Source organism: Colias croceus, chromosome 12, assembly GCF_905220415.1.
Source record: "Colias croceus chromosome 12, ilColCroc2.1".
Taxonomy (NCBI): Eukaryota; Metazoa; Arthropoda; class Insecta; order Lepidoptera; family Pieridae; genus Colias; species Colias croceus.
Window position 1 is genome coordinate 4,221,832 of NC_059548.1, and position 17,275 is coordinate 4,239,106.

Sequence of the window (17,275 nt, forward strand, 5' to 3'; positions counted from 1 at the left end):
ATGAGGTCATTAATTTACAACATTAGTATTTATTCCACACTTATTTTTTACATATTAAATTAATTTTGTATCATCAATAAAATTCATATTATGATTATTATAAATGTTATTATGGCAATACCTATCTTTACGTCAGTCAATACAGAAGTGTCAGAAATACATATTTTTGCAGTTGTCATTTTTCAGTGTCAGCTGTGAGTGTCAGTTTTGGACAAAATTTTGTCGTCGAATGTCGTTTCGTCTGGTTCTTGAGATGGTGATAAATGTGTTTTTTGGATTCAATAATTATCTTATCTCGTCATAAATCTTTTAAAAAGATTTTGGATTCTCTTAAACAGTGCGTATTGTTGATATAGGGAAGTGTTTAAAATGGATACTTTAAGGTTTGTAAATATTATTCAATAAGTAAACAATAAGATTAATGTAAGAGGAATATTTAGAAAATAAATTAACGACGATATATGTACACTTGGATGATAAGTATTTCATTAACATTATGTCTTTAATGCAGGTTTTACTTTGTGACATGGAATGTAGCAACTAGGTCTCCAGGTCAAGATCTTAATTCACTGTTGGATTTTCCATCTCAATTTAATAAAAACAAACAATTACCCGACTTTTATGTGATTGGGTATGTATTTTTTATTTATTAAATTTAAGGTGCGGTTGTTATTTTCAATGAAAGGATAAAAAAAAACTATAATCAATAATGGTTCATGGTGAAATATTATTAATTTTCCTATTCTTTGTCCTCAATAACAGTGTAAGTAAACATTAGCGTGATGAACATTAGTGTATTAGTGGTATGTCTCAATAAAAGTTAGACTTTTTTATTTTTGATGACCAGCATACACTGATCAGTTCTGACTATTCTACTATCTATGTTCTAGTTTACAAGAAGTAAAGTCACAGCCACAGAACATGTTAATGGACAGTCTCTTCACTGACCAATGGACATCAACATTCAATAAAATCCTGTGTAGACAGGGCTTTATCATTGCAAAGAATATTCGTTTGCAAGGAATTATTCTACTAGTGTACACACAAATGAAACATGTCACCCATCTTAGAGATATTGAGGCACAATACACAAAAACAGGACTGGGTGGATTATGGGTATGTGTATTATTTATTAAATATTTTGTAGAAAGTCAATGGTAAAATAACGATTAATATAATATGTAACTAGATCATGATATAATTTGTTAACATTATTAATATTTGTGTTTGATAATGTTGCTAACTCAATACTGCTTACTACTTCACTGATAACGAGATAGAATACAAATGCAATAGTGCACAAAAACAATTAATAAATAATAACAATATTTTGTTTGGAAAAAGTGTATTATGTAAACACTGATAAAATTAAAATATTAGTTAGTTATGTTTCAAGTGAATGTTTACAAAAAATTGTTTATTATATAAGTACAAAAGTAATTATAATTGAATAATGTTTTTAGGGTAACAAAGGGGCGGTTAGTGTAAGGTTCAACATATATGGGTGTTCAGTGTGCCTCGTGAACTGTCATCTCACGGCACATGAACACTTGCTAGCGGACAGGATTGCTGATTATAATACCATAATCAAAGAGCATTCATACCACCTGACAGAAACTTCTAATATACTGTATCATGAGTGAGTATTATGAACTTTTTATTAATGAATAATTGTCTTAGATTAAGATTGCCGTGATTAATTAGAATTAGATAACTCATACTTACTTATAGAACTCTGCTTAGTATTTTTTTTATAATATGTACAATGAAAATGCATGAAATATTATGAAATAAAATGATTAAATATTTAGTTTTTGGTCTCTTGTGTATAGACATATTTTATCATATGACTATATTGTTTGTAGTATCAGTTATTAAAATGATAAGAGAATGATGAATTTATTGATGAGATAGACAGATAGTAAATATCAATAAATTTTATTATTCTAGAAGCTTAAAACTATGAAAGAATATCGGATTTGTTAACAGTTTCCTGTGTGTAATGCAAATCCATACTAATATTTTAAATGCGAAAGTAACTCTGTCTGTCTGTCTGTTACTCAATAACGCCTTAACTACTGAACCAATTTGCATGAAATTTGGTATATAGATATTTTGATACCCAAGAAAGGACATAGGATAGATTTTTTTCCGGAAATCCCATGGGAACGGGAACTATGCGGGTTTTTCTTTGACTACGCGGGCGATGCCGCGGGTGGAAGCTAGTATATAATATGGTTGTTCCTTCACAAACACATTGACCCGGAATACATATATCCATTTTATGGAAGTCTTATTGAATGTAAAAAATAAAAATATTTAAATTATTTAAAGATAATGCTTTGATTGATTTTGATAATGTTTAATCATGAATATAAAATTATGGTTGATAATTTTTAAACACTGTAATTTATTGCATGCGTTATAGTTTTTGTCAAATACCTAATTGGGTTAATCGCATTTATTTAACTTAGTTTATAATGAAGTCAAAATTATTTTTTATTGCTAATTAGGGTGTTGGTTTCACACATTATTAAATTAAGGTTAATTGATACTGTGAGATACACAGAGAGAAAATTATTATAGGCAACACTAATCCTTAAAAAAAAAGGATTTTTGACTTGCATCATATTAAACATCATCAAAAGAGTTCCAGCTATTTCGAGATATTAGTTGGACCAAACAGACGGAATTTATTTTATATACCTTAAAGAAAGTACAAAAAGAGCTTCATAAGTTTCTAGGAATGGACTTAAACAAATAATAAATATGAAAACCTATTTTAAGTACACATTTATATCTTCAACAAATATAAAATTTTATCAGTCAGCTATTATCAAGTGGGTTGTCGGTTGACGTGGTTTCATTATCACATCGATCTAGTGTCCAAGGTGGTAGGCGTGTTTTATACACACACATAAATAATTTAATAGGTATTAGGTACAGTCAAGGACGAAGTAATTTTTTTATTTCCGTATTCTATAGACATGCCATCTTGCTCTTAGTTCAAAAGGCTCAAATGACTGCCTCTTCACATGTAATTAGAATATTTTTTTACGATGTTACATTGTTCTTAATAATTATTTCGTACCTAGTTATTTTGAAACGAGTCAAAGACAAATAAGTGATATTTAGGTTAGAGAGTGCATTTAAAGCGCTGTTTACAATTTGTATCAAAATAATATACAGATAACAATTAAATTCAATTATCATATCATTTTTTTAGTGCATAGCGTGTAAACGAACAATAAATCAATGAAATCTATAATTAAAATGCGCTAGTTTATAGTTTTTATACATAAACACAATTTTTCGACTTTACAATGTGGCTAGTGGCTACATAGATTTTGATTTACAGGCATTACCAGTTTTTCATTGATATTAAAAAAAAAATAATAATTAGGTAACTACATGACCTATTACAATTTGTAAAATATAGTAACTAATTAGTAGAATTAGCCACTTGTCCCTAGTGCGTCCAATTTGACCCTGGGTAAAACAACAATATTAACTATCCCACGGAAGTTTTCTAACAATTGGAAAAATAATTTTCAAAATATGTAGCTCTAGTTGTTTCTGAGCTAAACTGTAACACAAAACATACCTACTATGGGAGACATGCATAGAGTTTATATATATCATATTGTGTACAGGCCGGCGCATTCTTTTTCATAATCAGAGCGCATTCTAAATTTCAATTTCAACATTAGAATTCTGATTGGTTTTGTTTTTGGTCGATTTTTGTATAAATACGGATATTGTGTGCAAAATAAAATCATTACGATCAGTATCGTCTTTGAGTTCACAACCCCTCTACACTACCATAGAATATTTCCTCTTTTGAATGTTAGGGCTTTAAGAGTCCTTTAATTATTTATTTTATTCAAGCGCACCATCGCATCACCACCATCTAAAATTGTCACTGATTTCAGCTACGTTTTTTGGATAGGTGACCTTAACTTCCGCACAGACCATCCAACCGGTAGTAGTCCAACTTCACAAGAGATTGTAGCGACACTACAGAAGGTTGAGAAAGACAAATACACATCATTATTGAAACATGACCAATTATTGGCGGTTATGGACAGCGGTGAAGCGTTCTCTGAGTTCTCGGAGCCTGAGATTCGATTCCCGCCAACTTATAAGTTCCTCTTGGGCACTGACGACTATGATACAAAGTAAGTGAGAAAAAAAATATACATATTGTTTCATTCAATACAGGAGCATAAATCACTTTGACGGTGCACTTATATAAATGGTGTCAGAATGACATTTCCCGCATATACACTCTTTAGTCTCTATATTTAATTTTATATATAATATTTAGCATTTTTCGTTAGCCTATTGCGAGAATATTTTGAAAATATGTTATGTATACAAAAAATATCAACAATTAAATGAAATAATTCTTACACTCTAAGCAACCTATCCAACTAATAACTAAGTATTGTGAAGATGTTCAACCTTGTATTGCATGTCATTAATGTGACCTTTGACCTTGCTGATTCCGTTTTCGTGAAGAAAACGTTTGTACGTGTTCAAAGATATTATGAAATATAAGTGTAAGAGGCATTGGAAAGGTGTCCTTGACTTTTATTTATTTTCTAAATATGTTTACTCAGTAAGTTTAAAAATCGAATATTAATCCTAATTTTATATATTATCAAAATATTAAAATACTTACCGTTGAACCAAAATATTAAAAAATATTAAAAAACGTTGTTCCAAAATCATGGAGACCCTGATTTTGGAAAATTACTGAACCTTAGCAATTTACTTTATGTCTCGTAGAAAGTAATCAAGTTTACGTAGGTAGGTCAAGCAAAAAGGTACGCAAAATTTGTACTTAATTAAAAATGTTCAATCAAAATGTATTACGTCTGGCTGCTGCCTGCTATTATATAACATACATTACGTAAAAGTCCTTTGTATGTTTACTAATCTAGATGAATTAAAAACTGCATTTTATTCTTCCTACTTTAGGAGAAAACCTTCATGGACGGACAGAATACTGTACAAGGTGATAGCAAATAATTACGAGAACATAACGCTGAGAGCGGATTTGATATCTTATAATCACATACCTCATTATATGGTCAGTGACCACAAGCCAGTGGTTGCACAATTTAACATCAAGGTGAGTGAAATTATCTCCTCAAAATATAAGTGCACGGTACGATGTTTATTTTAATTGCTTATTTCGTTACATTCGCAAACTTTTCAGTAATATTTTAATTAACAGAGACGCATGAAAATATTTTTTTTGCTGAACGAAATGTGTAGTGAGTTTTTTAATTTTTTGTTTAAAACTCGGTCATGCCTCCAGTTAATTTTTGAAATAACTTTTTAATATATGTACTTTGCCTACTAACACTAGATTAAGTTATATGGCTTCTACGTGTTGAAAAGTAGTTTAAATTGTATTTATTCCAATGGAATAAATTGGATCATGAATATTTATCATACTAGTTTATATTAAACGAGAAATGATTCTGTACCATCCATATAATTTGCATCAAGTATTAGAAATAGATAGGTCAATATTAACTAGTTTTATTCACAACTCATGGTCATAATAATTGTAAAAATAATAAAAAAATTGTCACATTATCACTGGGAATAAAAAAATTGTTTGCTAGGTAGGTAGTGGTAGGTACCTAATCTCGAACCCATGGTCGTACCATGGTATAAAGATTATACTATAGCCGTACCGTACGTTTTAAAGGCGAGGGGCAAAATAAATAATCTCAATATTTAAGTGGTAGGTAAACAAAAAAGAGTAACCAGTCAATACTTGATGATAAGTATTTATAAAAAATATATACATATCTAATTTATGTTGTAAAATTTCATGTAGGTATATTGTAAAGCTCCGAAATACGATTAGCTGTTTTGAAAAAGTAGCAATGGATGGATACATACATAAATAATTACACATACATCCATAATATATTATATGAGTGAAATTAGTAAGTTACACAGAACACATTTTTTATTTACTTGCCTGTAAAAGTTGAAAGTAAAGCGCATGATAATTTAAAACTATTATATGTTTGTAAAAGTTTTATTTGTATGATTTATTTCTAGTTTCTAGGTTACGCAATAAGTTTAATGTTATAATAACAATGTGTTTGTTACTCTGTTACCTGTGCATGAATTTGATAATATTTGAATTGTGCGTTTTGGCCGCATGGTGAATGCAAAAACCCTCGGGAATTAGGTATTTTTATTTTACTGCGGTGTATAGTAGCTCAAGTAACTCTCTAGCTTCCCAACTACATATTTATAAAATTATAAGTACCTACTATAAAATCGATCCGTTGCGACATTCTTGAAGGACAAACAAACAAACCACGTGTGGTACCACGCGATAGGTAGCTGGCTGAAACTGTTTGGAACGTAATACAAGCTGATAGCAATATTTTTAATAATAAGACTACACACTTTTATAACATAGTTGTTGCATATCTAGTGTAAGGCTTAAAACAGGCTTCAGTTATGCCGTTATGGCGTTGCAAGAAATTGAATAAATATCCTCATAATATAGGTAGGTTTTACGCAATATTTATATATATATATATATATATATGTGTTATTTGGCCTTGAATGCTACGACATTACTATGCTAACGGTCATAAAATATTGAAAGGAATATATTGAAGAGGTACTGACTAGCATTCGGACCGCAGCTTCGCTCACATTTGTAGTTCATCTCTCCCTGTTTTATGATTTTAATAAAGAAAGGTCCTTCTTTAATAATTTTAAATCGATACCTACTCTTTATTATATTATGTACTTATTTCATACTATGCATATCCTATTTTACCGAGATATCCTAAATTCACGTCTATTCATGCAACCACGTTATCCAGTATAAATAAAACAGTACATATAAAGTAAATAATAAGTAACAGTAATCAGTAAATAATAATGCTATAAAACCTTGATTTGATTTAGGGTATCGATTTCGTATTGCCCTACTTTATAAACATATCTTGAATGTGCAGAATTCATTCGTTGCTCGATAGTCGATACTTTTATTGTACCGACTTTCACAATCAATTATTCGAAGGGATAAATCAGGTCGATATTAAAGTACCAATACTTACACAGAGAATACTATCTCTGTATACGCACAAAATACATACTTAATTGTCCAATGTAGTTTATATTATATACATGGGTTTGTTACCCATGAGTATACTAATATTTTACATAGAAACGTATCTTGTTGAGAATTTACCCGCTGAATTCTTGTCATGCTTGTATTTCGTTGGAATGCTTCTGTAAATTCATAATTAAGATTCATTCTAAAACGGGAATACATAAATTAGTGCTGTCATGATTCATTCTAGTCGTGAATTACCTGATATATGACTCGTTTTCTGTAGTTATTATTATTTCAGCTTTATCATCTCTGTAAATGTTCACAATATTCTTAAAATTTTCTTGAGTAGATAGGTATCATAACGTTCATCTTGCCATAACGAAGGGCCTTTTTAATATATTAAAAAAGAGGAGTATTCAAAATAAACTAAAAGAGAAGTTGGCTTTTAGCCACTTTAGTAAATATAAGCAGTAATAGTAAATGCGTAGTTTAAACTGAGATGGTCCTTTGGACTTCTAATCACTAGATATTATTCATGTATAAAATATAAATGTATCTTAATTTAAGATATTTACATACTAAATAAGTAAATAGGTACTTATTACATAATATTTAGTAGATACTCATCGTTGTGAACTTTACATTATCAAAATGTTTTGTGAATTTTTTTATAAAATGTAGTAAGTAACTAATAATGTTTAGTATGACGTGTATTACGTTTTGTTGACGTCACAACTTTGATTATTAACGTAGTAAAATCGGTTTTATGAGGAATATACATATTATATTGAGGCATTATCTTTTATTTTGATGGAAATTGTTTCGGCGATTTCTATTGAATTTAGATAAAAGATTAGGATGACATTTCGTTTTAAATCCTATCTTATGAGTGGAATATCTATGGTCCATAGATATTAAATATATGTTTGAGTTAAAAAATTATAAATACTCATGTAGATATTTTTAAAAGGAATAACGCTAGAAAGAGAAGAACCATTCAGTGTGGATATCAGTTAATATTTTATATAACTAACATGTTTCCAAGATAAATAGGAAATATTCAGTCAAACTGTTGATTTACACATACCTATACATTTTGTATTTGATAATTCTTGGTACTATCGTTCGTAAGAAACCACCGACTTTTTGTTAGCCTCAGGTAATTTAAGTAATGTTATTACATATAACATAAATTACTTAAGCCATATGGTTTATCATTTATCAATAAAATTACTAATTGTAGACAGATTTTTATACATATAGGGTCATTGCGCTGGTTTTCGTCCAATTATAGGAGTTGCCAACTTTGTGATACGAAATAAATATTTTGGAGCACCCTTCCTTAAACATATAATTTTTTTTTAAGTCCTTATATAGTCTTCTTTAAGATAATATTAAGGGAAAATAAATCATTTTGATGTATCTTTTTATTTAAATTATTTTCTGCAAAAGTAGGGTAAATGCTAGTTTTCGTCCAAAAAAACTGGTTTTCGTCCTAGTGTAAGCTAGTTTTCGACCACCGTGTAGAAAAAGGAGGGTAGGTCAACTATTAAGTTTAAAATCAATTACAGGTAAATATATACGTTTATTTAATTAACATTACAATTTCTCACTACCCAGGTTTAGTTTTACTTGTGGTTTTACTAATAATAATCAATATAACTAGTCAACACTGAGATCTATGTAGCACTTGGCAGTCCTTATAGGCGTTAGTGATGACTGTATAATCATTCGTAATAAAGAAAGGAATGCGTTCCTTACAATGTAAATGAAACAAGTAATAATTACAGGACTAAGAAATAACATCAAAAAACAGAAATATTCATTCTAACAACAAAAATTTTCATTCTAATACTTTGTTTATCAAATGAAACGTACTATAAACACACAGCCATAATAATAAGTTTTAGCTACAGAATCTTCAGTGTACGCAGCGTCTTTTTTTTCTAGATTTCTTAGACTCCTTCGAGGCCATCTAAAAACAATAAGATCTTTCTGAGGATACGTTGAGTAAGTATAATAAAAAAATACTGCATTGGCAAAACAGACCTAGAATAAAAGATGATACTCAAGTGAATGATAATCAAGAAAAATACAGTGTATTATGTCTGACCTACCCCCATTTATGCTACGAATAATTGACTCTACTTCACATAAGGAGAATGATACATGACTGAATGAATGACAATATTAGATACCTACAACACTCTGGCCCTCACCAATTATTTATAAGGAAGATACTGAATAGAAAACTTTTCAATACGTAAAAATAGACGAAAAGTAATGCAAAAGAATGGCTATATTTAATTTTTGGATACTCCAATACTCATTCATGGACGAAAACTAAAACATTTAAAGCTAAATTTAGTTTTCGTCCACTTCTTTAAATATTTTTTTATTTTGGCAGCACTGACATAGCAGTGGACGGAAACCAAAAAAACTAAACTAATAGCAATAAAGATCACTTCGGGAGAAACTATTCAGTATTTTAAAGGTCCGATAAAGTAAAATGACCCTAACAAATATTCACGTAGCTGTTTGAGTTTCCGTCCACTTGGACGAAAACCAAATATTTTGAGAATTTGGTAACCTAGTATCCGTCCACTTAATATTTCGAAGAGTATTATAAAAATGTATGATAAACACTTATAATTGCGTTTATTATGCTTATAAATAAACATACGTACCAAAAAAATTACGTAAACTAGCTAAAACAGTGATTTACCTTACCATGAACTTTTCTCGCCGGCAAATTTTTCTCTCGCGCGATGACATCTGCAAGGCACGTATGCGAAGCGGCCACATTTACGTTAATTTTTTGAACTCTCTTCTTGTCAAATCAAATTTTAATGTTGATAGTACTGTTGCTTAAACATTATGGACCGTAAAAAGTGCAAACTTGCGCGGGAAGGTAGGTTTGTATTCAAGTTTTACGCACGTGATTGTAGCAGGTCAGTCAAATGGACGAAAACAGAAGCTGGACGGCAAACCAGCGCAATTACCCTACTAGCTTTCCGCCGGCGGCTCCGCCCTCGGTTTCAAAGAAAAACTAGTATAGTTGCCGTTCCCGTGGAATTTCCGGGATAAAACCTATCCTATATTACTCGTGGATAATGTAGCTTTCGAATGGTGAAATAATTTTTAAAATCGGTCCAGTAGTTTATGAGCCTATTCATTACAATCAAACAAACAAACAAACAAACAAACAAAGTTGTCCTCTTTATAATATTAGTGTAGAATAAAAAACTATCTTGTTATTTTCTAATGACTAAGTAACATCATAAAAAGGTTGCGGTAAATAACGTATATAACTTACCTACTTCAAGTATTATCTAGAATTCATCTACTATTTTTATTCAGTAAATTATCATTGCTGATTTTATCTACGAGATGGCATATTAAGATTACACCTCAGACAAAGTTTCATACTTATGATGCCATCACTTTCGCGTTATTTTTAGTTCCTCTGTTTAATTTAGTAAAATAAAATCTAAAAAATGTATTTAATATTTTAAGAGTACGTTAAAACAAATAATATACATGCGTCGAATCATTTCTCGTTTAATAACATGATTATAGTACAACGATTTTGCATGCTTTTTATGTAACAATAGAATTAAGAAAGAATGGAATAAAGACCGGGAACGGTATATAGCTAATCCAAACCAAGATTAGTCATATTATTCCTTTCTTTCTCTAACAAATGCTTCTACCTAACTCTTGCACGCTAGATCCGCCAGCCTTTCCCACGCACGGTGTTAGCAGACAAGCCGCAGAAAGCATCGTCTATACGCATGCGATCAGCTCTAGTAATGCCTCCAGAAACTGTGTCGGCTTTCACTGAAACAATAAATGCGGGTAGTTCGATAGTACGGGATGGGGACTTTGAAATGGTTTCGAATGATACAGAGATAGGGGAAGTAGAAAATATTGTAGAGGATGAGGTAAGTTTTCTTGCACGTTTTTTGGTTTTTACTTTTTGATTTGGTTAAATAATTGCGATTCATATGAGTTCTATGTTAACGCACTTTTTAAATACCTTTGTGACTCAATTTATAAATGTATTCGTGCAAAACTTTTTCGTTTTGGTCAAATTCAAATTTATTTATAACCGATAATTATAAATTATGTTATATTTTAAAAACTGCAATAAGTGCGATGTTTTTCTATCGACATCTTGATAAGTGTCTCTATAAATAAATATAACCTCACTAAGGCTAGATTTTATCGAATGTTTTTTGCGTCTGCATTTAAATTTACATATCAATGGAACGAAATGAATGCACTAAGCTGTAAAAACTATTTTAAAGAATAGAAAAACTTCGATCACGAGGCGAGATTCGAACTCGCGTCCTTCGCCTTGCTGGGGCTAATGCCTCGTGATTGATTTTTTTCTATTCTTTTAGTTTCTCGTTTATGAAGCATATGAATGCTATAAAAAATATAGAATATTTTAGTATATTTCAATATTTATTATTTTTCTAGACGTTTTCGAATTATACGGAGAAAACAGTGGAATTCGCGCCAATTTCACGCATTTGGTACATCGGTGACGCAGACTTTAGAACGCAATGCACTTTATCGCACGATGTCGAGATAAACCCCAACGATTGGATCGGTATCTATGATGTAAGTATTTGTATTTAGTGGTATCGATATCATATTTTTTTAGTATTGAACTGGAGGGAAATTACCTCAATGATACGAAAAATTATAGACTAGCAGATTTAAAAAATGATTGCGGGTAGTCAGAGACAAACTTACAATATAAAAATGGTTTGTTCATGGTGTTTGTGTACATGCTTTTGCGTTATTGTAATATTAATATTCTAGCGCCGTTTTTTTCTGTTGAGATTCGTTAAGTCTGAATAATTTTCAGCAGAACTTTTTCATACATAGTATATAGGTAATGTACATTTACTGTTTCAGTACAAACAGAGAAATATTGCATTTGTGTTAATTCAAAATGCAACTGTGTAAACATGCAATGATAATTATTGCATACAAACGTTATAATATTGCAGTACATTTCCTTTTTACTCGTTAGTCACGACTTTAAAAACTTAAAAGATAAGAATTAAAAACCATTAAGATCTGGATAGAGTTATCAAATGAAAAAAAGTAATAACAAATGTATAAAAGGATGGTACGTGAGCGAAAAAGATTTTTACATTTTATTGTATTTACATAATTTTTATTTTAAATAACTGGCCGTCCATCCCTACTCTGTAAGGTTGAAAACGATGCAAGTTAAAATGCATAATTATTGAATTCTCAATTTGGTTAATCTTTATGTTGGCTATTATTAAATAAAGTATGAATGTTTCTTATATTATTAATATAATGCATATTTTCCTCATGCATTATAAAGAGATACTATTGGCAATTGGATATATATTGCGCTCATTATAGCATAATCATAATCGATGTATTGCCTAAATTAATTGCATAAAAAAAATATAAATAAATTGAAACTGTAATATTCACGTTTTTAAATTGTAATCCCTCAATTTTCAGGCTGACTTCCACAACCTAGATGACTATATAGCATACGAATATCTTGCCAAAGTGAGTGTGCCACAGGCCGAAAGTACAACGGGGCCGAGAACAATTACCCTCAGTTTCCCAGTCGGTAGCGGTGTGAGGACTCCGGGATTCTATAGGCTTATTTACTTTAGTCAGCCTAATAATGATGTTAGAAGTGTTTTGGGTAAGAATTTTTGGTATTATTTCTATTGGAGTTAATAGTAGAAGATAATATGTTTAAATGTAAATAAAATGGACATAAATCCTTGTTCTTTCTAATCATTGTAGCCAATCTATCTTTCTTTTATGATAAATATATATTAAAAGTTGTTAAAAAAGTTGTTAAAAGACAAATCCTTGTTTTTCCCATCATCTTCTGAAATTTTTTTTGATTCATAAAAATATACTTCATTTATAATAATATGTAGGTATGTATCGTATTTTAATCTTATTCTCTAATTTCGTGTTGCCACTGTTTAATATTAATTATAACAAAAAAAACATTATATTACTACCCAAGTCTATATATCAAATAATTTCCAACGAAAAAATTACAGGTATATCCGACCCATTCGAAGTGAGCAGCAAAGAGGACAAAATGATAACCCTAGACCCTTGTACCGAAGCGTCTTGTAGTACATCACCAAGCCGTAAGCCAATGTCGGCCAACACAGATGTGTTCACAGACTTCACTGGCCTTGATGTGGCCAAGCTTTCCCGCCATTTCTCCAACGACCTCAGCATTGACTGACTAAAGACCTACTTGCCGGGCTCTCCGGCAATGAAAAGAAAAGAGAATTAATTAAAATAGACTATTTCGTATTTTAGTTTTATAGCAAATGCTTATTTTTATTGGCGAGTCCGACGTCGCCCCGGTAAGGCGAAAAATGCGAGTTTGAATCCCGCCTCGTGATCGAACTTTGAAGTGATACTTCTTTAGACGCGTTGAGAAAAATTTCAAGGTCGCGTCATGGCAATACCCCAGTAAGGCGACGATTAGGGTATCTTTGAATCTTGCGAAAGAAGTTTTACTTCTGACACGTGTGCACGGCACACACGCTCTTTTTTTCTTTAAATTTTTTTAAATATAGACTAATTTGGGTGCATTTTCAAGGATGGCAGGTGGCAATTATGGGTATAATCGAGACCAATTTTTCGAACAATATTGCGTAAGGGACAATAGCTTGTTGCGTACTTAGTTAAATGTTAGGATAGGTTTAGACAATATTAGCTTATGGGTATTTTGTAGGTTTTATGACTCGTAATTATACTTGTTCGTATCAATCTATGCTTTGGAAGGTGTATGAAGATCTATGCAAATAGCTTTTTGAATTCTATAGGACTTCTATAGTGATGCTCATAGTACAATAATGTGTTAGCTAAATACACAGTTTTTCCCTATTTATAATGCATATACTGGGTTAGTCATATTTTGTCGTTATCAAGTGCTCAAGTGGTTTACGCATTTAAGTATCAAAAGCATGATAAAGTGTTGATACACATGTATTGTCAATGTTTTGTATTGTGTGGTAGAATTTTAAATATCATATTTGTAAGAATGTTATTTACTGTTATGTAGCTTTGCCAGTATGGTACAAAAATATTTATAGAATGACCATCAATTCTAGGTTAATTGGACTTTTTTAGTAATAAGAAGTATTGTCAAAATAATATGTTCAGTGTAGTTTTTAGTCAACAGAATGAACTTACGTGAGTTTGACCGAAATTAATGACAATATTTTTGCATAATATATTACGCACTTTTGAGTAATAATTATATTTAGCATTATATATGTATGGCATTGTAACCGCCGTTTTAGAATTGAAGCATTCGCTTGTTGTATTGTATGGAAAAAATAGTAAATAACATTAACTTAAGTATTGCCTCAAAAGCACGATCCACCTGAGTACAGTAGATATTTAAGGTCACAAATACGTTATCACAATTATATTGAAATAAATAGAACGAGGATAAACAGACAAAATATTGTTTTGTTGTCTGAATATAGAGATGTTGATTTATAATTATTTATAAATATTTTTTCTTTATTGACTTTGAATGTATCATCGAATTATGGTGAAGACGTTTTATATTTAAATTATTTATTTGATTCTTGCGATATTTAAAACCGCTTACAAGCAGCCCATTTTCCTTATCTATTTAAAATACCACCTGTATAAAAAATAAAAACAAAAACATTTTTGTTATAGGTAAGTGAAGTTGCTTACTAATTTTTTTTTGAATTGATAATAATTTGTAAAACCGGCTACTCACCTACCTGCGGCCTGGGCAATATTGGAATTGGACCTTTAATTGACTCCTTAATTGTCATGTGAGGCAAGCAGGGGCAATTTAGAGAACAACTGAAATTGCTCCAACTGCCGACCAACAGATATTTTTCCAATACTGCCCCTGCGGCCGTACGTAGACGGCTTTACACTTTCAACACTCATAATCCTGATACGTCTTTACTATAAATTCGATGACAAATTTAACCTATCCCATGCAATATAAAACCTATTTACAGTGAAAATATTATCTTCTTTATATTATTTTTTATACTTTTAGTATATCTGCTTTATTTTGGCGGTTGAAGATATTTTATATTTACTTTAAAGGTTTACATTGGAAATATTAAATAATAATTAATGACATAATTTAAAATAATACCATGACTATATTGAGATTTTTAATTTTCATATACATACAATTCATTCCTGTAGCATAATATGTAGTTGACTTGCCATGGCTTAATAGTGAATTATAGACATTTGTGATTCATTTAGTACAATTGTTGAATTTAGTGTTAAGTTTTCATTAAAATATTAAGGGTTGTGTTGCAAAATATATTATATAGAACTAGACTATTTGCCCGTTCTTTTTAATAATGTTAAGTGTAATTCAATTAAAAAAATCATATTGACGTGGGTATTGTTTATAGACGAAATACAAGGAGAATAAGTACATAGTTTATTATAATATACTGAATGTATATTTATTGGTTTTACTAACAGTATGTGCAATGTTAGAAACCCTCTATTTAATATGGTGGTTATACATTTTTTCGCATGTTATTCAAATTTACAAATAAAAGACGAATCGAAAATAATAAAAGTTATTTTATTAGAATTGTTATTTATTATTTATAAATATTAACCCCATTGTATGAGGTAGTCATTAGTCACAAATTTATATAATAGGTACGACGTATTAAAAAAAAATATCTTCACAAATTGTTAGATATATCACTTTATGTACTTAACATTATGGTTCAGCTAATATTTCTATAAACATTTACCTATGCAATTATATTTCTTAGTAATTAATTGTTATTCGGCGTGCAATTTGTATTAAAGGATGGTCCCGGTAGGGGCACAGTCCTATTGCCACATGGTGAAGCGTTCATTATTCTATAGAAGCTTTCCCAGAATTGGAACGTATAGTTTTTCAGAAGTCTATTATGTAAATGTTACACGTACCTTGTTATAACATCATGACGTTAACAAAAAAAAAGTATTTTAAAGTGAAACTTTTATTACATCGTCTCAAACTTTTTGGTCTGTGTAGCGCGTGTCGCGTGACGCACGATACGTACGATAATTATCGTACAAATACGATCATTTTTAGTTAAATGTCTATAGTGTGAAAAAAAGTTTCATTTTTACCGTGGTTTCATAAAACCACACAACATTTTTTTTTTACATTGATTGCGTCTGAAAATTTGTACGTTCTATTGCTTGTATTTTCTGGGATAGCCTATTTATAATAAATTATAATATGTATGCGACATTGCTTTTGATGTTATATCATTAGTGGATAAATAAAACTTAGAAGACATGAATTAGGGGAGATTTTAGAAATTATGTACCTATTTGTTATTTATACATAGGTGCTGTTTCTGTAATTCTCGTTTTACATTAATTTCATTCATAATGTTGTGTATGATTCTTGTAATAAAATTGCCTTACGTTTTTTTGAAGTGAAACTTCTTTAGGTGCGTTGAGAGTAAAATTTCAAGGTTGCGTCATGGCAATACCGTCACGTCACCCGTGTAGCCACCGACCGTGGAGTAAGGCGACAATTTTTGTATCTTTGAATCTTGTCAAAGAAGTTTCACTTTTGACACGTATCCTCGGCACTCACTGTTTTTTTTTTACTTATCATGAGTTATTACTCACCAGTTGTATACGTAGTATATTATTATTAGTCTGTGCTCACCAGTACCTATTATCACTTGCTCTGTATAAACTGTTAAATGTGTAATATTGCCATAAAATTAAAATTAGGAGGGATGTGGATATCCTATAGGACGGGTACGGACGTTTCTTATAGAAAATATATATTTTTTAATAACTAAAGTCTATTATTTTTACCGTTTTTGATTCCCCACATTGCTTATCAATTGGATTCATAATCCCAGAAATACACTGTCGTGTGCTCTATTCTACTCATTTTAGGCCACTACCAACTACTAAGTATCTTAGCTCATATTAGATTTTTGTTCTCTGATTTGAAATATCTATGTACATTCATTATTAGAAAGTGTGGAGGATGGAAGGTGGAATTCCTCCATCGAAAAAGGGAGGATCCTCGACCAGTCAACTCGACTGGCCGGCCGTGAAGGCCCCGATGGATGATGT

General features: G+C 30.6%; 1 protein-coding gene across 2 annotated transcripts; it reads left to right on the plus strand.

Moving 5' to 3' along the window:
* Nucleotides 1-218: 218 nt before the first annotated feature.
* On the plus strand, nt 219-16,988 carry LOC123696315 (inositol polyphosphate 5-phosphatase K-like). Of its 2 annotated transcripts, XM_045642419.1 has the most exons (10): nt 219-383; nt 512-631; nt 891-1,116; nt 1,464-1,639; nt 3,933-4,178; nt 4,984-5,137; nt 10,840-11,052; nt 11,594-11,737; nt 12,626-12,818; nt 13,192-16,988. In XM_045642419.1, the coding sequence occupies exons 1-10, from the start codon at nt 370-372 to the stop codon at nt 13,383-13,385; spliced, it is 1,680 nt and encodes a 559-aa protein (XP_045498375.1). In that variant the 5' UTR covers nt 219-369; the 3' UTR covers nt 13,386-16,988. The 2 variants fall into 2 exon arrangements, with proteins under 2 accessions (XP_045498375.1, XP_045498376.1); XM_045642420.1 differs by lacking the exon at nt 10,840-11,052.
* The last annotated feature ends 287 nt before the right edge of the window (nt 16,989-17,275 follow it).

Excerpts from the sequence above, each read along its gene's own strand:
- LOC123696315 (XM_045642419.1), top strand. Across the intron at positions 4,179-4,983 it reads ACTGACGACTATGATACAAA|GAGAAAACCTTCATGGACGG; the intron begins GTAAGTGAGAAA and ends TTCCTACTTTAG. Across the intron at positions 11,738-12,625 it reads ATTGGATCGGTATCTATGAT|GCTGACTTCCACAACCTAGA; the intron begins GTAAGTATTTGT and ends CTCAATTTTCAG.